This window comes from Macrosteles quadrilineatus, unplaced genomic scaffold (genome assembly GCF_028750875.1).
Source record: "Macrosteles quadrilineatus isolate MER2022 unplaced genomic scaffold, UCM_ALF_1.0 Scaffold_1__1_contigs__length_201487025, whole genome shotgun sequence".
In the NCBI taxonomy this organism is placed as follows: Eukaryota; Metazoa; Arthropoda; class Insecta; order Hemiptera; family Cicadellidae; genus Macrosteles; species Macrosteles quadrilineatus.
In genome coordinates, this window is record NW_026542594.1 from 11,271,734 (window position 1) to 11,295,785 (window position 24,052).

Genomic DNA, 24,052 nt, shown 5'->3' on the forward strand with positions numbered 1-24,052 from the left:
GTTTCACCTAGTAAATCTTTAAAAAAAATCAAACTTTTATAATTATTTGCAAATATACACAAATTAGGCTTTCAAATGACCTATTAATTAATAAATTCGGTTCAGTAAAACTGTAGATTAAATTGTACAAAGTTTAACAACAACATCTTTATTTCATTATTTTCTCACCACCATAAATTGGGAGGTTGCTTAACGTTTTTGCAAATAACTTTGAAACCGTCAGGAAATCGACCAAAGTGGAAGGTGATATTCTGAAAGAGAATAAAATTTCCTACAAATTACTACTAAGCATTTCTTGAAAATACTCAATAAAGGCAGCCTAAAGTTGGCTACAAATTTAAACTTGGAATTATAAACTTAAGGAAAAAATTGTAAATGTATTAACCTATTGTTTATTTTTATTTTTTCACCTCAAATATCAAATAAAATCAAACTTTCATAATTATTTTCAAATCTACACAAATTAGGCTTTCCAACCACCCATTAAGTAACAAAATCGGTTCGGTAGAAGTCTAGATTTAGTTGTACAAAGTTTAACAAATATATCCCAAACTCAGTATTTTCTCATTACTATAAATTTGGAGGTCGCTTAGCTTTTTGCAAATAACTTTAAAATGGTGAGGAAATCTACTAAAGTGGAAGGTGATATTCTGAAAGAGAATAAAATTTCCTACAAATTGATACCATACACTTCTTGGAAACACAAAAAAGGCCGCAAAAAGTCTCACTTAAATAAAAAGTGTGAAAAACACCGTTTTCAATGTATTTCTTATGGAAAACATGTTTTTTTTAAATTTTTCACCATAAATCATATTAAACACAAACTTTTATCATTATTTGCAAATCTACACGAATTAAGCTTTCCAACGACCCATTAATTAATAAAATCGGTCCAGTAGAACTCTAGATTTAGTTGTTCAAAGATTTTTAAAACTGAATTATATACAGGGTGACAAAAAAGTCTGGAAACGGCTAGATATCTTTTTAACTAAATTCGTTAGAAAATTCAAACCTTTCACATCAACTTATATGTATGAAAACTACTTTTTGCAAGTATTACCATTTTTTTACCTTCACCAGGGGACGGCCCACGAGGAGTAGGTACATAATCTTTAATGTAAGCATAGGTTGATATGCACATCATTTTAAAGTTCTGGTCAAGTGGAGTTTATTGCCGGAAACCGCGTCAAAAAAGGTTCATTCGTTACAAAATGGCGGCATTTCAAAGTTCTTGCGGAATATACCTGCACAGGCCTTAGTAATGGTAAATACTCATAGTCAAAATTAGCCGGGAAATCTGAAACCCGTTTAAATTTGTTTTGAAGATTGAATAAACTTAGTCTATGGGCTAGTTGACTTTAAAATACAATTTCAGCTCTCAAGATAATGTTTAATACGAGTATTTACCAATATTAAGGCCTGTAAAGGTATATTCCACAAGAACTTTGAAATGCCGCCATTTTGTAACGAATGAACCTTTTGAGATGTGGTTTCTGGCAATGAACTCCACTTGACCAGACCTTTAAAATGGTGTGCATATCAACCTATGCTTACATTAAAGATTTTGTACCTACTCCTTACGGGTCGTTCCCTGGTGGAGGTAAAAACATGAAAATGCTTGGAAAAAGTAGTTTTTATACATGTAAGTTGATGTTAAAAGTTTGACTTTTCTAACGGATTTAGTTAAAAAGATATTAAGCCGTTTCCAGACTTTTTTGTCACCCTGTATAGAATAGAAGATATAGAATAGATTAAAATCTGGTGTGATTATTTGTTTGTAATGCTGCATTCCGTTTTTTTTTTTTTATTTAGGGATGGTCGAGATTGGATTTTTAGTTCGAGACGAGACGAGACGAGATTTTTTATTTCTCATAAAATTTCGAGACGAGATCGAGATGGGATTTCCCTTCTCATACACAACGGGAAATGCACGCTCAAAATTTTTACCTGATTTTGTAACATTGTTAGATGACTGTTTAAATACAAAAATAATGATAATAGGCAAGAATATTTACAATCTTTTATTAAAAAACATCAGAATAACATTTTTTTATTAATCACGCCTAACTTATTAAAAATGCCTACGATTAGGAAACATAGTGATATCAGTTAGGATAGAGTTCAACTTGTCTTAAAATAAAATAAATCATAAAATAAAAGCAATATTAATTTTTATAAAATAGTTACTTGTTTTGACTTTTTATAGTAATAAAACATTCCTCACACTGCTTACACTTAACAAAACTTCTCAAATGTTATTAAAGTAATATTTACATTTAAAGAATTAATTAAATAAGAACGCCTTCGCAAAGGAAACGCAACTACAACACGCTCCTGTATTGCGGGTATTGCATTGACTTTCTGCAGGCGTTTTTAATTTTTTTTTTTTTTATTCTCGTCTTGATAAAAATCTCGGCCAAAAAGAAATCTCGTCTCGTGTAACAAGATTTAAAATTTCCCGAAAATTTCCCGAAATTTTGAGACTTGACCATCCCTATTTTTATTTCAGCTTAACTTAACCAATCAATAGTTTTATTAATACTTATGAAGTCAAACGGGTTGAAGCCCATTGGTAACAGCTATTTTTTTAATATGTAACGAGCTATTTTCCCTAGGGGGGTATATTTTTGCTATTTGGTGAGCTAGCGGCGGCGGCGAAGCTAGCGAGCGCCCTTTGACCCGGCTTATCAGTGCCGATAAAAAAAAAAAAAAAAAAAAAAAAAAAATTAAGTAGGTACTTACTACTCTAAAATGATTGGATGTGGTCCGGAGTTGATATCTGCTGTTTCATTTTTACGAGTTAATGAAAAAGTACATTGATTAAATTTAAATACCATTCTGAATTTATTTAATTAGTATTCATTTTCATTGATATTTTAAAACCATATTTGCGACGCTACTTTCTGCACTGGAAAAAAAATATTAAAAGTGCAGTCGCAACCGTTTGCCGGGGATAGCTCAGCCTACAATGGCTGGGTAAAGTTCCAGGGTCTGCGATAAGGTCAGGGAAACCACTAGGCCAATAGCCGGGTCTAACCGGTATAGGACTGGCTCATACACGGGCACTGTGAACAAGTCAAAAACAAGTTACCAAAACAAACGTGCAATAATCACTACCAGGCCTACGCCGATTCTCCACACTCCTAGGGGGTCGTTGCTGACTACGCAACTCGGGCTTCGTCCTAACTATCCAATAGTTAAGCCCAGAGTGCCTAAAACACGGTGAGTTACACGATGACTTGCCAATAAAAACCACAACGCGTGTTATCACCAGGCGGGGTCTACTAGGCCACTATAATCCAATACACAACTCTAATGCCCAAGCTAAGAATCAAACAGTTCACTCAATAATCGTACCATATAATAATATACAAGTACACTATAAGTAGAGTGACTACACCACTAGTAGCTGGTCTCAATAAATACCAAGCCAAACAAGCAAAACTAAATGGCAATTGCACTATTAAAATATTGAGCTACTTAGTAGCAGTTAAATAAATATTAAATACGTTCCAAACACTAGATAAATATATTATCTGATAGCCGGTACTCCGCTATCCAAGCTACCAAGCTAACGTGTTGGATTACTAAGCAAGCTGTTCAGGTTAAATTAAAATAATTAAATGATTAATCAATACCAACCCTACTGCTACTACCACTACTGCTACTATATCAACGTTATATTGCTTAGCCGGGCTTCTGTTACCGATGGTGTTTGAAAACCGACTCATGGTGTTTGAAAATAAAGTACTTAAAAAAATATTTGGTCCAGTACAGGAGGGACAGATGTGGAGAATAAGGAAAAATAGAGAGTTAAGATCACTATACACCGACCCAGATATTGTTGCAATAGTTAAAGGAAGAAGGTTAAGTTGGATAGGGCATGTGCTAAGAAGAGAGAAAGGAACAAGACTGTATGAAGTTTGGAGAGCCACACCTGGAGGTAAACGTCCATTGGGAAGGCCGAAATTGAGATGGACTGACCAAGTATTGAACGACATCAGGACAGTGGGTGCAAGTGTCAACTTGGCAGAAGACAGAGAAGGGTGGAAGAGGCTGGTACACGAGGCGAAGAATCAACCGAGATTTGTGGAGCCACGGCAGTAAGTAAGTAAGTACTTCATTTTGACTGGGTATACATTTTTGGCCGCCATCTTGGATCCGCCATATTGGATACAAAGTTTTTTTTCAAATGCAAAGGTAGGGTTGTGACCCATCGTTCAAAACTAGATTTTAATGCTGAATACGATGCTGCAATCCGTTTTTGAAAATCTTGATCCGTTCTAAAGTTATGAGTACTGTTTAAAACTTTATTTTTAGCCAATTTTAACATTGTGCAGTTACAAACTAAGACCATAATCGTATCCAAGTGATCATAACCAAGTGAAAATAGGTTGACAATGACTGGTGGTGTATAATTATCTTTATCTAGCTCTATTTTACGATTATAGTCTGAGTTTGTAACTGCACAATGTTGAAATGCGCTAAAAATAAGTTATAAAATGTTTTCATAACTTTAGAATGGATCAAGATTTTTTAAAACGGATTGCATCATATTCAGCGTAAAAATCTAGTTTGAAACGATGGGTCACAATCCTACCTTTATATTTGAAAAAAACTTTTTATCCAATATGGCAGATCCAAGATGGCGGCCTAAATTTTGTACCCAGTCAAAATGAAGTACTTACTACTCTACAATGATCTGACGTGGTCCGGAGTTGATATCTTAATAAATGTAGAAAAAAGTAGGGGGGAACTCATTTAAAACTCACGATGTATATACATTGAGATAAGAGGTTGACTTTTAAGTTACGCTAAGCAAGAAAACAATGTCATTCAATTATTAAAAAAAAATATCATATTGAAATGTTCGAATATTTGAATGTTGACTTGTACAATGTCAAAATGGCTACGAAATTGTCATTCTAAAAAATTTAAAGGCATAGTTAAGTATTTTGAATAAAATTTTATAACTTTTAATCATAGCTTTGATACTATTCATGTATGTGAAGAATAATTGTATAAAGTGAATAAAGATAATTGATTATATTAGAATGTATGAATTGAGTTTTGTAATTAAACACTTTGAATCTTCATGAGTTTAGAGTTTGGTTTGTCATTTTCTTTGAAATTCTGCCTTCGTTTTTGAGAAAGTAAGGCTGTATCACGTAGGTCTTGTGACAACCACTTTAGGTTGTAGAATATTTTTGTTTTTACTAAATGTTTAAGCATAAAAATACGATGATCTTGACATTCATTGGAGAACCATTCAGGAAAGCAGGCTTCAACATCTTTTTTCAAAGCAATATTAATTTGCTTTCTAACATTTCTTTTTGTTTTAAGCTCATTGAAATGGATAGTAAACGATCGTGCGGTGGCTTTTACTACTTGATAAAATGAAGTGGTAGGTATTTTTAGCCCGTTGACATAGTCTGTGTCTGTGATGAACTGTTTGAATTTAATCAAGATTTCTTCATCTAAAATAATTTCATCTCTAGATTTAGTTAAAGTGGAAATGCAATTGCTGCAAGCATATTTATCAATGGATTTTTTTGGCAAGCCAGCCTGCTATTGGCACACCCTAAATAGTGACACTTACCATAACTACTCATGTTTTACTAGTTAGTTAAAACACACGGTCAAAACTATCACATGACACAGGTACCATGCTTGCAAACATTGCAAATTGGGATACATCGAAGATTGGGACGTTGAAGTAGTTGACAGGTAGTTGCCACGTGGGCGCTGGTACACTCCCAACCAAGAGTCAAAATGTACAGTCTAGCGCAACCGCAACACCAGCGCCTGCGGAGCCTAGCGGAATATCGGTGAAACAGGAATTCTCGCTGGCTCAGCCCCGTCCCTACCAAAAGCATTACGGTTTCGCTTCTTATAGTGGTTTGTATTCATTGCCTAGGCCCAGCTGTCCACTGTCATTACATCCCCATGCAAACAGCTGACCATCTGCAAACAAAGAGTGTCAGACTTGGCAAAGCTGTGACTGCTACCAGAGGGGATTAATGCTAGAGGTACTCCTCCCAGAGATTTGACTAGGGTGGGTTGTGATACTGACTCACACTTGTTGCCTAGGCCCAGCTGTCCACTGTCATTACATCCCCATGCAAACAGCTGACCATCTAGAAACAAAGAGTCTCATCTCCTAAGGGTCTTTAGGGAGGGGCGCCGAGGTCCGACTGTCACCGCTCACCGCAATCGTGGAAAAAGGTGACGAAGACCAGCTCGCCCCCATAATAATTTTCTACCATAGAGAAGGAATATTTCACCTTTTCCTAGATTTAACTGTACCAAGATTTGTGAACATCTATGAAACAGGAAAAACAAAACTAAACCAATAATCTATACCGTTAATTTTATTAACCATTAATGTAAGAAAGTGCATACTTTTTTTACCAGCAACCAAACTGTACTATTTTACTAAGAATTAAGTGAATGCACTGTTTTATGTCATAACTCAAACTCAACTCACTTTATTTACCTTTTTACAAACATAGAATAACAAATAAACATATGATAATAATTAATAGAAATTAACAGGTGTTATGAAATAAACTGTTCTCACAACATCCTCCCTTTTAAGTTTGAAAGTTCTTCAACCAGCTTGGTTTGTGTATATTTCTCTTTGGACGGTTGTATGGTTCTGTTTGATGTGTATTTGCTGACAAATTTTGTTCACCGTTTTTCTCTCTTAAATAAGGGGCAAGTTTGAGGTGGAATCGATTTCTTCTCACATTCCTCTTATCAGTTTCAACAATATATGAACGAGGGCTGTCCAGGATTTTCACAATTTTGCCATGTCTTCTAAGGTCCACAATCCAAACTGGGTCTCCTATATGAAGAGGATTGAGAGTTTGCACTTTGTGCCTTCTATCATAGTTGTGTTTGTACTTCTCACGATATGTTTCTTCTCTCCCTTTTAGATCCTTTAGATCTGGTTTTCCACTAAGCAAATGTCCTGTCTGAGGCAATGTGCTCCGTAATCGCCTGTTCATAAGAAGCTGAGAGGGACTGAACCCATTCCAGAGGGGTGTCGTTCGATAGGCTAGAAGCGCTAAATAAGGGTCTTCCACATTTTTCTTTAGAATCATTTTGGCGATTTTCACTGCCGCTTCAGCCTCTCCATTGCTTTGGGAAAATTTTGGGCTACTTGTTACATGCTTGAAGCCATAAACTTTGGAAAATGTCTTGAAATCTGAATGTTCAAGGACTTGAAATTGAGACCCACAGTCAGACCTAATTTCTTCTGGAATGCCGTGTCGACAGAAAAAGGCTTTGCATCTCATTATTACTTCTCGTGATGTTAATGACTCTAATTCAGCTATCTCAAAATATCTGGAGTAATAATCTGTCACAGTCAAAAACCAAACGCCTTCAAGTTTGAACAAATCCATCGCAAGTGTTTTCCATGGCCTGTCAGGGAACTGTGTGGGAAGCAATGGTTCATGACTGTTCCTTGAATGTTTAATACAAGTAGGGCATGATTTCACCATACTTTCAATGGCTGAAGAAATTCCTGGCCACCAGACTGACTCTTTTGCACGTAAACGACACTTAGTGATTCCAAAATGACCTTCATGTACTCTTTGAAGTGCCCAAGACTGCAGAGCTGGCGGAATTACAAGTCTTGAACCTCGTAGTATCATCTCATTATCAACACTTAGCTCATCCTTAACTGAATTATACGGTTTTAGGTCATCTCGTAATGATGTCTTAGAAGGCCAACCTTGGATGATTATTTTTTTCAGTTCACATAAAGTCGGATCTTTATTTTGTTCCTCCAATACTTTAGCAACTATGCAGTCGTTTATATCAATGGACGACAAAACCATTTGAACAAACGCTTGAGTTTCTTCTTCTAACTCACGGTCATCAGTACCTGAAAATGGGAGAGGTGCTCTTGAAAGAGCATCAGGAACTAGAAGCTGCTTTCCAGGAATATAAGTAATTGAAAAATCATATCTCATGAGACGCAATCGAATTCTTTGAATTCTTGGAGACAATTCATCAAGATGTTTGGATTTCAAAATTTGAAGTAGTGGTTTGTGATCTGTTTGTATTGTTATTCTCTTGCCAATAATAAATTCTTGAAACTTTTCACATGCCCAGGCAACAGCTGTAGCCTCCCTCTCGATGTTTGCATAGTTTTTTTTCAGAAGGAAGAAGGCTTCGGGATGCAAATGATACTGGTCGTATAGAACCATCATCTTGAACTTGAGAAAAAGTTGATCCTAGTCCTTGAAGCGAGGCATCACAGGAGATAATTGTTTCCCGATTTACATCGTAAATGGCTAGGCAAGGAGAGTTAGTCAAAATGAGTTTTATTTCATCAAATGCCTTCACCTGCTCTGGACCCCATATCCATGGAACGTTAGCTTGAAGTAGTGAATTCATTGGGGCCAAAATCTTAGCTTTGTCAGGAATAAACTTACCAAGAAAGTTTACCATCCCATTGAACCTTTGAAGTTCTTTTACGTTTTTTGGGCAGTCCATTTTGAGAATGGCGGAAACCTTTTCCTTATCAATAGAAATTCCATCGGATGAGAGGAAATGCCCGAGGAATTTAATACTTGACTTCCCAAACTCAGTTTTGTCTTTGTTAAGTGTCATTCCTACATTTTTAAGCTTTTTAAGTACTTGCCGAACAACTGTATCATGTTCTTCTTTCGTTTTGCCCCAAATCAGAATATCGTCCATATGGACTGCGACATTTGACTGGTTGTCTAAGATTTTGTTCATGCATTTCTGAAAATGTTCAGGTGCTGATGTGATTCCAAATGGAAGTTTGAGAAATTTAAAACGTCCAAAAGGGGTAAGGAAAGTAGTTAGATCCTGGGAATTTACATTTAAGGGGACTTGCCAAAAACCACTGTTTGCATCAAGTTTTGAAAACCATTTTGCTCCTGAGATTGAGCTGAGAGACGTTTCAATTTTGGGAATCGGATGATAAGACCGCTGGATGGATTCATTCAACTTTGTTAAGTCAACACATATGCGGACATCTCCATTAGATTTAGGCACTACTACCATTGCTGAGCACCATTCAGTAGCATGCTCAACTGGTGTGATTACATTATTTTGTACCATACTTTCTAGTTCTTTTTTCACTTGACACATTAGGGGTAAAGGTACTGTCCTAGGAGTGGTTATTGCATATGGCTTTGCGCCATCCTTAAGTGCTATTGTGTAGGGATCAGGAATGACGCCTAGACCACTAAACATTTCATGGTATTCGGTAAAAAAGTCACTGTCTACCTCTGCAACTGAATTAACAAAAGTTAAAATTTTCAAGTCCTGTATTGCTGGACGACCAAGCAAGGGTGTTATGAGTCCCTTCACTACGTATACCATGTGATTTATTTTAACATCTCTGTATTGGATATTAGCTTTAACACAACCTACAGTTTCTAATTTTGTTCTACCAGCCCCAAACAACTCAACTAGAGTCGGCTGGATCCTACTTGGATCAACTATGCCAGGGGGAATTACTGCTACATCTGCCCCTGAATCAATTTTAAATGTTTGTGGTTTTCCCTCAAATACTAATTCTAGTTTCCAGGGCTTACATTTTGACCCATCCCCAAGTGTACCTATGAATACTTTATTATTTGAAGGTCCAAGTTCACTTACTTCATTTTCGTCAGTTACTTCCTGTGCTTTAGATCTGCATACCTTCGAAAAGTGACCAATCTTTTTGCATAAGTTACATGTTGCGCTTTTTGCTGGACACGTGCTTCTTGGATGGGACGGTTTATAACCACACCAGATACATTGCGCTGGGTATTCTTGTTTCTTTTGACGAAACCTATATCCTTGATTTTGGTTTGAACTCGATGACGTAGTTGCTTCAATTTGAACTCTTTTCTCATCACATAAATCTGCCTTCTCTTTCTTTACGTTATCTGCATGTCTTATTACTGTAATGGCCTTCGCCTTCATCTCTAAATTCATCTCGGGATCTAGCAACAAGCGATCACTAAGTTCCTCATCATTTAAACCCAGTATTAGCACCATCAACACCATTTCATCATTAAGTGAACCCCAGTCACAGGTTCTAGCCAAGGAAAGGAGACTAACTATAAACTCTTCAACTGTTTCATTAATTTTTTGTTGTCTCTTCAAAAACTTTGCTCTTTCAAAAATTAAGTTCCTCCGTGGAATAAAATGTTTGTCAAATAAATCTAAGACTTCTTCAAATGTTAGCGTTGATTCCGTTGCTAAATTAAAAGATGCAAAAATCTCATCAGCTTTCTCACCTAATGTGTATATAAGAGTGTTGATTTGTTTGTTCTCAGACTCTTCAGATAGCCCAGATGCTGACCGATATCTTTGAAATCGTGTTTTCCATCTTGGCCAATCTGCTGGTACAAAGGAGAAACTAGCTGGAGGTTGAATAACTGAATGAGTGTTTGATACAATGATTGACTTCTTAGTTGAATTGTTGTATTCATTTTCTCTGCTTCTTTCATTTTCATTATCTTCATAGTCAGATTGTTTCCTTCTTGGATTTCTCTTCTGAGGCATAGCTCTAAACCGCTGCCACCATGTACTATTTTACTAAGAATTAAGTGAATGCACTGTTTTATGTCATAACTCAAACTCAACTCACTTTATTTACCTTTTTTACAAACATAGAATAACAAATAAACATATGATAATAATTAATAGAAATTAACAGGTGTTATGAAATAAACTGTTCTCACAACACAAACGAAACATTATTTAGCAGTTAACACCTGAATGGATGTGTGTATTTTAATTTAATCTTTTTATATCTTAAATAAATCAAATCAGAGGCAACAGGCAACATACTTACTGTTGGTGAGGGCCATACAATGTCTGTAGCCACATGAAACTTGAACAACAAAACTTGTGGCTAGCGATCGGATGATCTTTGGTCTTCTGAACTCGTCTAGGTCACCATGACCTGAAATGTAGATATTTATACTCAGCCGTCAGGATATGGTTAGATACTTTTTATTAATAATTTTGTATATTTGTAAAAAATACAACTCACAATATAGGCTATTACATGTATGGCTGTTTTAAAATTGCCTCACTCTTGTTCCAACATTTCAGGACGGACCCTTGTCTCAACTAAAGAAAAGTGAAATACAAAAATGAATGGATTTGATACATGTCAAAACTACATATTGTGTTTTATTCATTTTGTAGCCTCCAGAATTATGAATTATAAAATAAAGGTTACGTAGGCCTACGTCAGTCCATGCAATTTTTCTACAAATACATAATAAACTATGTATATATTTCAGGTTTACTAACCCCAAGATCAGGTTTCTTTGCAGATTCGTCAGTTTATAACATACAACACATATAGTTAAACATTTATTTGAGCTTTTAAAATCTTTGGGTTATGGAGCCGGCTGGTGATAGACTCCAACTCTATTGGAGGACAATTCTATTGCCTACAATTTTTAAGTTTATATAACTTTAGATAATTTTTAAATGTATGTGTTGGTACGGTGTTTCCAAATTTATGAATCTGTGAAGAGAATGCTTCATGTTTTTGAAGACTTGATGATGGGTTAATAAACATGAAATGTACATAGTCGGCATACTTGTAGAATTGCAGAAGAATTGCATGGACTGGTACATAACCTTGATTTATTTTACATGTCAAGTGTGAAAAATTAATAAACTAGGCCTCCAATAAACATTAAGGCAATACCGCAATAACATCAGTATGTACTAAACAACGCTAGACAAACAGGTTGTAACTTGTTCGTTTACAAAGCACCATGTCTCAACCATCTGAAGTTTGATCCAGAGTTAAATGCACTTAATCATTTATGATGAGTTTACAGATGACTCACCCAGCTGGCCATATTTGGAACAGCCCCAGCTGAACACTTGGCCCCACTCATTGACTGCTAAGGTGTGAAACTCTCCACAAGCTACAGTATGTACCTTGTAAGCATCAAGTCCATCTACTTTCTCTGTAACATAGCGAGACAGATCACTGTCAAAACAATTACAAGACCAATTGAGCGGAACAGTAATCCTGGTGAATAATGCCATTGAAGAAACAAAACTTAAATACTGTTAACAGTATACTGTATTAGTTTTATCTAGAGATGGTCGGATCCGGATATCGGACTACCAGATCCGAGCTAGAACCGGCACCCGATCGGATCCAAAAAATTCCGGATCTTGGGCTAGATCCGGTTTTGATGGATCCGATTTTTCCCGATTTTTTACTAAAAAAAGCTGTCTGTATCCATGTACAAGACCGGTTTTTTGCCGATTTTTTTACTAACACAAAGCTGTCTGTATCAATATACAAGACCGATTTTGTCCCGATTTTTTTAGGTGGTTCGCGTGAAGTTTGGTGCAGATCTATCCAAATGGCTCTACCCCAGTGGCTCTGGAGTTTCCCATGTTAACCTTATGAGTAATCATATTTAAATGGAATTAAAGAAGCTTAACAGTTGTTTCAACTTAATAATTTGGTTCTGTGATGTTCAATAGCATTAAAAAATTACAAGGTTTACCAACAGGGTGAGCAGCACTATTAATCAAATTTATGACAACAGCTAATTTGAACCAAGCAGCAACAAAAAGCTGTGATACGAAATGAGAACTGTCAAAGTAGAATTTTTATAGTTATTTGTTTTTAATTTAATAAATCATTGTTGATACTGTGCGAATAAAACGTTTTCTTTTTTAAGGGCAAAATTTGTTAACTTAAAAACTCTTTTTTCGTATTTGTTTATAAAAATCTATTGTTTTTAGAAATAATGTTTGGAAAACAAAGTAGACAGTTAATACTTTAGGGGAATTACTATACTAAAAGTTTATCTACATATAGCAGATCTACGGAACATAATAATAGCTACTTCCCTATAGAAAAATTTGCTAAAAACAATAATTAACAGAAAGCCTTAACGCTTTTAGGTGAACAATAGAACAAGATTAAAATATAATTTGCTTCCTTTTCTGGATAAAAATATTAGCCCCATAAACTCATCAGTATAATTTTAAAATTTAGTAGGCTACAAGTCTAACACCAATTATCCAATTAATTGGGACTGTATTACATATAATCAAAACATCAGTTGGTTTGTTTACCCAAATTAGGGGTAGCCCTATTTTATGGACAATGGAGCCGAGCTTTTACTATCACAATCACAACGATTTTGCGATAGAAAAATTCACACTTTCCTCTCGATTGTAGATTACCACGATGATTTTGTATGACAGTAAGAGACAATGGTTATGTCCACACGACCGCTGGAGAAGTTGATATCTACACAAATGCAGGAGATGATCAGGATTTCAGTGTGATCATGGCTTTTGGTTTTTTTTTAATAATGGCTCTTATAACTGTTGTTCTAGGTTTTTAAAATTCTCTCTATAAGTGATTCAGATTATTGACGATTCATATAGTTGGAGTTTGAATAATTGGAGTTCATTTCATACAGTTTAAATTCATTCATCAACACTCACCTAAACGTTTTTGCTGCTTATCGTGCCCGAGTTGACCAAAGTCATTACTGCCGCAAGAAAACACAGATCCAGAGTTGGTGACCAGAACAGTGTGATACTTTCCACAGGCAACTAAATGAAAATACAAGAAATTATGTAGACCAACAAAATATAGTGTAAGTTTATCTAATAATGTAAATACAGTTAACTATATAACCTTAATCTACAGGAAAAATGATTGCTACAACAGTAGCCTATATTTAAAAATATATATATTTTATTACTATATTCAATAATAAAATAGCCTAGCAATATTTTTTTGATCTCGTAAAATAAAAATCATGAATTCACTATGCTTTCCCTCCATAACATGAAATATGGTTCCCCATTGCTTATGGGGAAATAGCGCTGATGCAAAAAGAGTATTCATATGGCAAAAGAAAGTCATTCGTTGCATAGTATGCTTAGAAAACAATCAAGAACATTGTACAGATAGTTTTATTTGTCTTAAAATAATGACGTTACCATGTATGTATATTTTTTGTAATCTGGTTTATGTTAAGGAAAATATAGTTAATTTTAGTGAACAATGTAATCAACATGAACACAGCACGAGAAACAAACATAATCTTGTAACACCTTACATTCGCCTTCACAAATCATTTAGAAGTCACAGTTACCAGCAATTTTTGTTATTTAACAAGTTACCATTAGTTGTAAGAAATCTACCTCTTGTAAAATTCAAAGAAACTATCTCAAACTGGCTAAAACAAAAAGCATTTTATAGCATTGAAGAATACCTTAAATGTACATTTCAGACTTAGACTAGAAACTTAAGATTTTTTGTACTAAAACTATTTGACGAAGCCTATTGTACGCTAATGTATTCCTGTACATTGTATTTAATGGCCAATAAACTTCTTGATTCTTGATTCTTGAAATAACACTCTAGAATTATTCTCAAAGTGGAAGTGTTTAGGGAAAATCTAATGTATTGCGACGAAATTTTCTGCACTGTGAAAAAAAATATTAAAAGTGCAGTGCAGTGTAGGAAAATAACTCGTTACAGTATAACTGCGATGAAAAACTAATGTAAACGGTATAACAAGCAACTGTATTTCTGATTAATATTTTACAAGACATGAAACAAAAATTGGACTAACAAAAAACAGACAGCTGATAGTAAAAAAACATTTATATCATCTGTAGTATGACTATTACAAATAACAATACCCCCGCCGCAGCAAACCTGCAGACTAAGCGAATTTCCATTTGCCTGATTGGATTTACACTAAAAATGAATGAATGAATATTTGAATGAATATATAGTTTATTCCAAAAAAACATTGGCTACAAACAGTGATTATAAAATCAAATATACTTAACAGAGACTAATGACACTAAAAATAGTAAAATACATACAAGTTTTAATGAGCCAAAATATTCAACAATAAACAAATGGAACTAGCAGACATAGGCAGTGCTACCTGTGCGTCTGCTAAGTTGCTGTCAAATAGAAAAAAGTAAATTATTGAATTTGTGGAATGGCAATTAAAAATAAAAGGGTTGTTATTATTAATGATGTATGTAAACGTATTTTCATGAACACAGCGCTGGTGAGTCTGCGCATTAGATTTTGTGGTGGCCAGGAGAGAGAGAGAGAGAGAGACAGACTGTGTGTGTGTGTGTGTTTGTGTGAGTTCCGTGTGTAATGGTGGTAGTGAGGAGAGTGGAGAGTGGAGAGTGATGAGTGGATTGTTGAGTATGAGTGGTGTAGAGAGTAATAATTCGACTGCGGACAGTCCTAACAAAGTGCCAAGGTCAGTCAGTGCAAAGGTCGGATCAGGTGCGCCGGTAGTCCGCCGTGATAATAGAATCGGCCTCGTCAATATTTAAACTGAATAGGAAATCATTGACGCGGAATTTAAATACCTTTAAAGAGTCACATTCAAAAAATTTGAAATCCTTAAAAATGTTACATATGTTACGATAGACTAAGTGTGAAACATAGTATGAATTAGTCGTAGAAAAAGTATAATTCACTTGAATTGTGGTGATTCCAACTCTAGAAGAATATCTTGTATTATATAAATGTGAAATATTTTGAAAAATGTTATTGTAATTTTTATAGATGTTTATTAATATTGATTTTACATACAACTGGCGAATAGAGAGGACTCCTATTTCTTTGAATAAAGCGTCAGTCGGGTAACGTTTGCATTTCCCAAATCCTATTTTTAAAATTGATTTTTGAGCAATATTTAATGGCTCCAAGGTACTCCTATAACAGCCACCCCAAGCTATAATACCAAACGAAAGTAATGATTGAACAAAAGCAAAGTAAGCCATTTTTAATTCCTTAACCGTCAAAACTTCTCTCATGTGTTTGAAAGCAAAAATTAATTTCCTAATTTTATTTCTAACATAATTAACATGATCTATCCATTTTAATCGTTCATCAAACAATACACCTAGGTATTTATAAGAGTTGACCTTTTCTATACTTTCACATCTGCAAGAATTACTTTGATAATTGTCACATTCGTGGATTGTTAAATTGGCTAAATTGAAGTCTGTACTCTTGCTAATAGAAATAGGCATGAATTTTGTCTTTAGAAACATTTAATGAAAGAACATTTTGATTTAACCACTTCTTAATTATCATGAGATCGTGTGTGGCTTTGTCATACACCTCGGGCCAGGTTTTTCCTTGCAGGAAAATTAGGCTGTCATCGGCAAATAAAAAGATTTGACCAAAAATGTTTAGTCTGGAAATATTATTTATATAAATTAAGAATAAAACTGGACCAAGGTTGCTGCCTTGGACCACACCATAGTCTACTGGCAATACATTACTAGTAATGTCATTAATGGAAACAAGTTGTGATCTGTTACAAAGGTAGCTTTGGAACCATGCAAGTGAGTTGCCGTGAATACCAATGTCTTCCATTTTTCTCAATAATTTTGTCTAATACTAATGTCTAACTTGTCTAATAATAATGTCTAATTAAAAATATAACATTTATTTCCTATTTAAATAGAATTAGTTTAACAAGTAGGCCTAGGTACTTAGGTTTGCTGCATCAGGGAGGGTAAAACTGTTTTTTTTTTTGTAAAATTTTAATAGTTAGTAAGAAATAAAAGCATTTTCCAAATTTGATCAAAATATGTCCACAAACAAGCAAACTACAACAGTTTACTTGATCTCCATAAGAATAACACTGTAATTTTAAATATACATTTTTTTAATTTTCTCCGTAACCATTAGGCGCATAATAACGCTTCAATATAAAAAACTTTTTGTTTTTTAAGCTCTACGAAATAGTTTGGAAAGAAATTGCTAAATTTTATGTTTTTTTGGGTCAAAAATGGGAAAAACCTATTTTTACATCATAAAACCCCCCCGTAAACCCCTCGTTCCCATAGTCCAATCATGCTGGTTCGCGAACTCGTTCGAATAAATGTAGGTTTACACGTGTGGCGTCAACTTAGCCACAGCTGTGTTGCCTTTGGTCTATGCTTTGTTTTCATATTTGTTGTGTAACAGCTGTTGCTTGTTTTTGTAAAAAATGTTCAGTTTTGATTATGTTATGATTCAACACACAACTTAATTCATTTGTAAATAAATCATTATTAAATACTCGTTCATATAGTGGTGAATTTAATTCATACAGATTATCCACACTATATATTGGTGACCCCGAATAACGACAACAAGAAGCACGACATTCCTACATCAATATTACCAATGTCGCTAGAAGAAATCGAAGCTCAATTGGCAAATCTACGGGAGCAACAAAATGAACTTTCCACCAACGTTCAGCAACGCAACGACCCTGGTAATGTATCAGTAAATGGAGTTGCAGTAAAGCTTCCACCATTCTGGGCCGATCGACCTAGTCTATGGTTTGCTCAGGTAGATTCCCAGTTCACCATCTCAGGCATCACAAGCGATGACACTCGGTTCCACTACGTCGTTTCTCAGCTTGAAACACGTTACGCAGTGGAAGTAGAGGACATAATCACTAATCCGCCTGCAACAAATCGTTACGCGGTACTTCGTTCGAAGCTAATTGAAAGGCTCTCTAATAGTGAAGAAGAATGAGTTCGCCAGTTGATAAGCGACAAAGATATCCGAGATCGCAAGCCATCGCAGTTCTTACGCCACCTACGTTCTCTGCTCGGTCCAGCCCAACTACAGGACAGCATCCTTCGAGCACTCTGGCTACGTTGTCTCCCTGTTAACATTCAAGCGATTCTCACTGCTCAAAATGAACTTCCACTCGATAAACTTGCAGATATAGCCGATAAAATCATTGAAGTTTCTACAAGAACACCACAAGTATCGGTAAATGCTACTACATCTCGTGAACACACAAGGTCTAATGACGACCTCGCTGCTGTTATTACGAGACTGACACAAAGGATTGACGCACTCGAAGTATCCCTCCGGCGCGATCGTTCGACCAATCATGACAAGAAAACATCAAAGAACCCGAATCAAGATCAGAACAAATCTACAAGCCAGATTTGCTGGTATCATGCCAAATTTGGTGAACAAGCTTCAAAATGTACTTCTCCTTGCTCTAACGTGGGAAACTCCAAAGACGGCCAGTAACAGCGGCGGCTGACTGTCAAGCACCCAGCCGCAGATTTTTTTTTTTCGGATCAAAAGTCAGGACTCTGGTTCTTGATCGACACCGGCTCTGACGTATCATGTTATCCAAAAGGTCTTCTACGAGACCGTCGCACATCTACAGACTTTGAACTTAGTGCCGCCAACGGTAGTACAATCAAGACTTACGGAACCTGTTCTATGACATTGGACCTAGGCCTTCGCCGTAGTTTTGCATGGCAGTTCACAGTTGCAGATGTCAGTGTTCCAATCATTGGCTCGGACTTCCTCAGTTACTACCATTTGCTTCCAGACTGTCGTTTGTTGCGACTTCACGATGCCAAAACTGGACTTATTACAGGAGGACAACTTTCCGTTACGACTCAAAGTAGCGTAAAATCCGTAGTCACTACTTCTCCCCTCTCTAAAATCTTACATGAATTCCCTGAAATTACTTGCCCTCCAGGATTGCCTCGAGAAGTGAAGCACCAGACAGTACATCACATACACACGACTCCAGGACCCCCTGTATTCTGCCGACCACGGCGACTGGCCCCTGAAAAGCTCAGCATTGCAAAGAGTGAATTTGCCGAGATGGTAAAATGTGGTACAGCACGTCCATCAGACAGTCCGTGGGCTTCACCCCTGCATCTGGCGCCGAAAGGAGAAAATGGATGGAGACCGTGTGGAGACTACCGTGCATTGAATGCACGCACCACTCCTGACAGGTATCCTGTTCGACACATTCATGATTTTTCAAATAATCTTTCAGGCTGTAACGTATTTTCTGTCATAGATCTAGTAAAAGCATACCAACAAATCCCTGTACACCCAGATGACATATGCAAAACCGCTATCACAACTCCATTCGGCCTTTTCGAGTTTCCATTCATGACTTTTGGGTTACGTAATGCTGGCCAAACATTCCAGCGTTTCATAGATGAAGTAACACAAAACCTAGATTTTACGTTCAGCTACATTGATGATATTTTAGTGTTTTCCCGATCAATTGAAGAACATGAGCAACATCTTAGGACTTTGTTCAAAAGACTCCATTCCTATGGCGTTATTGTAAACTCGTCCAAGTGTGTTTTTGCAATGCCTGAAGTGACGTTTTTAGGGTACAAAGTTTCAGCATCAGGTGTCTACCCTCCACAAGACCGAATATCTGCTCTTCAGGAGTACCAACTACCTAAGACAATGCGTGGTCTTCGACGGTTCCTAGGTATGATCAATTTCTATCGTAGATTCTTACCTAAAGCCGCAGAACTCCAAGCACCTTTACACTCTCTGCTTGGTGGTGCAAATAGCAAAGGATCACTTCCTGTGCCTTGGACCCCGGAAACTGAGGAAGCGTTTCAAGCTTGCAAGTCTGGTTTGTCGTCGGTGACACTCCTATTTCATCCGAAACACGACGCCCCTCTTGGACTGTTTACAGACGCCTCTGACGTTAGCGTAGGAGCTTGCCTTCAACAATTTGTTGAAAATTCCTGGCAGCCTCTTGGATTCTTCTCTAAGAAACTTTCACCAAAGCAAAGCTCTTGGCCGGCGTACTACCGTGAACTTCTTGCTGTGTACGAAGCAGTACAGCATTTTCGTCATTTTTTGGAAACCACGGCATTTACCATTTTTACGGATCATAAGCCACTCATCTTTGCTTTTCATCAACGTCGTGAGAAACTTCCACCTGTTCAACTACGCCAGCTTTCATTCATATCCGAGTTTTCTACTGACATAAAACACATCGGAGGTTCAGAAAACATTGTTGCCGATGCGTTATCACGTGTAGAGGCTATTTCATGTTCATTGGATCCTGAGTCAATTGCCAAAGCACAAAGCTCAGATGACAAACTCATCAACCTCATAAACAACAACAATTCGTCTCTCAAAATACAGAAGATCCAAATCCCTGGAACAAACTCATTCATCTTTTGTGACACTTCCACAGGGACCCAAAGACCTTATATTCCAATTGAACTACGGAAGAGGGTATTTCATTCGCTACATGACCTCAGCCACCCAGGCATTAAAGCTACTGCAAAACTTGTAGCAGATCGATTTGTCTGGCCAAGTAGGTATTCAAAAAGATTGTTGTAACTGGGCTCGTACTTGTGAGCGATGCCAACGTCGCAAGGTAACACGACACGTTCATACTCCTCTAGGAACATTTTCTTTGCCATCATCGCGTTTTGAGCACATCCATGTTGACATAATTGGACCTTTACCACCAGCAGGACCATACAAATACTGTCTTACAGTCATAGATCGTTACACTAGGTGGCCTGAGGTTCATCCTTTAAAGGGGATTACTGCAGAAGAAGTCGCTGAAGGTCTAGTCTCGTGCTGGTTTTCTCGTTATGGTGCTCCTTCAAGAATAACTACTGATCAAGGCCGCCAATTTGAATCATCCCTCTTCAAGTCCCTTGGAAGAACTTTCGGCTCTGAAAGAATCAGGACTTGCAGTTACCATCCCTGTGCAAATGGATTGGTGGAGAGATTCCATCGTCAGCTCAAAGCTTCACTGATGTGTCATCACGATTCATCCTGGCTGGAAGCTCTTCCGATTGTCCTCCTAGGTATAAGAAGTGCGTACCGCGAGGATATTCAAGCATCAACGGCAGAAATTGTTTTCGGACAACAGTTGAGACTTCCAGGAGAATTGTTTGATCTCCCTGTTGACGGACCCAGGCATGAAGATCCTACTGATTATGTTGTACGACTCCGTCAACACATGTCTTCAATCAAACCTGTCCAAGCTTCACGCCACGTCAAACCCAAAACTTTTATATTTCAGGATCTTAGAAAGTGCACCGATATTTTCCTAAGAGACGACTATGTGAAACGTGCTCTACAGCCTCCCTACAACGGACCATATCCTGTAATTTCTCGTGATGAAAAATCCGTGGTAATATCACAGAATGGCAAACAAGTGCGAGTGAGCTTAGACAGGGTGAAGCCTGCATATATGTTACCCGAAAAGTGTAATCTCCCAACAATCAAAGAGCCTCAAAATATACAACCTCCAAACACATCCCTCAACCCTCTAAACCCGGCATCATTCAGAAGCTATACAACTCGGTATGGACGAAATGTTAAGCTCAAGCTTCCTGGACTTCCAGTCTCTGCGGGGGGCTGATGTGGCGTCAACTTAGCCACAGCTGTGTGCCTTTGGTCTATGCTTTGTTTTCATATTTGTTGTGTAACAGCTGTTGCTTGTTTTTGTAAAAAATGTTCAGTTTTGATTATGTTATGATTCAACACACAACTTAATTCATTTGTAAATAAATCATTATTAAATACTCGTTCATAGTGGTGAATTTAATTCATACAGATTATCCACACTATACACGTTTATACCAAATTTCATCAAAATCGGATAATCTTTGCTCGAGTTATCGTGCTAACGGACACACATGTGTATATATATATAAGTATATAAATATATATATATATGAATTTGAACGGATGGTGTTTTTGGCTTCTAGGGACCTCAAAACAAAAAAAGAAATCGGTCCAGGTCTTACCATGAGTACTACGGTAATAGCATAGATAAATCATACTCCCTTAGTAGATTTGTCATCCTTATGGAACAGCTGAAGCCAATTTTATTGTTTGTTCTGTACGTCCAACTGTAGAGGTTATGTTTTGTTTACAATTTGTTTCTTGTTATTTCAGTCATTTAAACCCTCATTTAATCATATAAAACGATTTAATCATAAAGAATAACTAGTCCACTAGTTATATAACCGACTAGTAAAGCACAAATCATGAAAATAACCCTAAAATAATAGAAACAAAATGTGGTCTACCCCAGCGATCGGTGTGGACGTACATGAACTAGACATGAAAAACAAGCTTCACAATTTACAATGGGATGAGGAGTCTACTTGTGTTGCTTAGTCTATGGTAATAGCTTATTCCCTATATGGGAAATTCGCTAAAAGGCAGGCTTTTTTTTAGAAGTATGATGATTCTGTAGCAAAGATTTCAAAATGTGAATGAAGTTGCCCGATAAGTAAGTCCATTTTAGTCTGACTAGTCACTGTTACTAATCAGTCATTGACAATTTGAGTGCAACAATGATTTTTCTGGCAGGGGTAGGACAAATGTAGACGCAGGGATCTTCTTTTAGAGGCAACCATGTTTCACTAAAAACTCAGCATGAACACCAGTTTCACTTCTTATACATATTGTGTGGGACCTTCGCTTCTTTCCTTCTGGATGATTTACAACAGAACAAGCTCTACAAAGCTTTTTCTGTCTCCCAGGAAGTTTTCTAGGACCTAGCGCAGGTTGTGGACCATCACCATTTGGGCAAAAACATTGAATATAACTTTCTTGGCGTGTTTCATGGTGCGTCTTTCATCGAAAAACATATACTAAAGCAGCTGATCAGTGGAGTCAATGCCACCCATCCCCATGTTGTATTGATGAGCTATTCCAGACTTTTTTTATTACTACTCTACCAACCCTTCTTTTTGTATAACGTACATTTTCAGTTTGACAATTATTCAAAAAAATTAAAAATTGTTTAGGGTTTGTTTTATTTTTTCTAGGTGTCATAGTTAAAACTGGGCCTTTTCTAACGTAAGTTTGTTAACCAATGGAATCCTCTTTTGGTCAATCCTTTAAGTTCCAGAAGTAAAAAGTGAGTTTTTCATTCAACGTCTGAGTTAATGAAATCGTTGTAGAAAAATTTGCCAAGTACTTGTAATGTCCCTTATTTAAATAATTGCCCATTTCAACCAAATATAAAACTATTGTCGTGGCCAATCCTGTCTCTGTAACACTTGCATTATCTTCCTTGTTCCTCTTTGCCAAAAACACAAAATGAAGGAAGCGGTAGTTAAGTTCGAAGCCCATGACGGTCAGCTAGACGTCATGCTAGTGAGCTACGAATTAATCGTGAATCGGTTAGACAAATTTTGAATCCCGTATGTTTCCAGTCAATCTGAAGTTTTTCACCCGTCTGAGGATTGTGTTAGTGGTAAACCTATCCTGGTAAGGGAATTAGTTGTAGGCTGTCTGAAGCCTATTCTAGGGTTGAAGTAGGGACATGTTCAAGTCCGGGTTAGCGTATGCTAGAGCTTGCTTGGTTTGGCGATAAAGATTTATAGCCTTCAGATAAATAAGGATTATGTTTACATTATTTAGGATTATGTTTATAGTTTATATCGGGGGTGACGTGGCTTTATCAAATATATTGACTAGATTATATCAGGTGTTAAACCACTGAGGGCAGAGATGAACCCATTGGAGCAGGTCGTGCAAACGCGTGGTCGGATGAGCACGCCAGCATAAAGATAGCGATTTTAAACTGTGAAATTGATAAAAATGCAAATATAGTTTATTTAAGAATTTTATTTGTTATAGGAATTTTTATTATTTCAAAATTAAATTCAGTTAGATATTCCCAGGTGTAAACAATGATGAAGGTACAGTAGCGCTGTTTTTATCGGTACTGAGTTCACACTTGATTTACACTACATATTTGTTGTGTAGACAAATCTATACCCGTGATAAGTTATTTACTTATTTTTTGCAGAACCCTGGAAACTTCCCAGCACGCCGACTTCAGCGATACGCTGGCGAGAGATGATGACGTCTTTCCCGCTATAACTACAGAATAGCGTATATTTTCCTAGCGATAAAAACGTCACACTACAATTTGTTTGCTGAGAAATTGGACGATGTAAAGATTTTAGAAATGGTGTGTGAATCCAGGGAAGAAGTGTGTTAATGTTTTCAAATAGACCTAAAGAGGGATATTATAAATTATTAATAATAGAAAATCACCACAGTTCTAGAGTTAAATGGGGTCCCACGCTGAAATGGATTCAATAAATTTATCATCTTCTTCGCTATTAAATCCCCACGTTGATTGCCACATGTCACTAAACTTACAAACTGGGTTAAAAACACAACTTAAAAAAAATAAAGAACAGTCAACAACAACAAGTTAATTCTTCTAATAGA

General features: G+C 36.6%; 1 protein-coding gene across 1 annotated transcript in view; it reads right to left on the minus strand.

Annotated features, from left to right (window-relative positions):
* The window catches only part of LOC129001749 (probable E3 ubiquitin-protein ligase HERC4), a 167,156-nt gene that overhangs the window by 139,815 nt on the left and 3,289 nt on the right, over positions 1–24,052 (minus strand). The window contains exons 3-5 of the mRNA XM_054429189.1: positions 13,483–13,593; positions 11,850–11,972; positions 10,832–10,942 (exon numbers count right to left, since the gene is read on the minus strand). Coding sequence (XP_054285164.1) covers positions 10,832–10,942; positions 11,850–11,972; positions 13,483–13,593 — 345 coding nt within the window. The remainder of the gene's footprint in view (positions 1–10,831; positions 10,943–11,849; positions 11,973–13,482; positions 13,594–24,052) is intronic.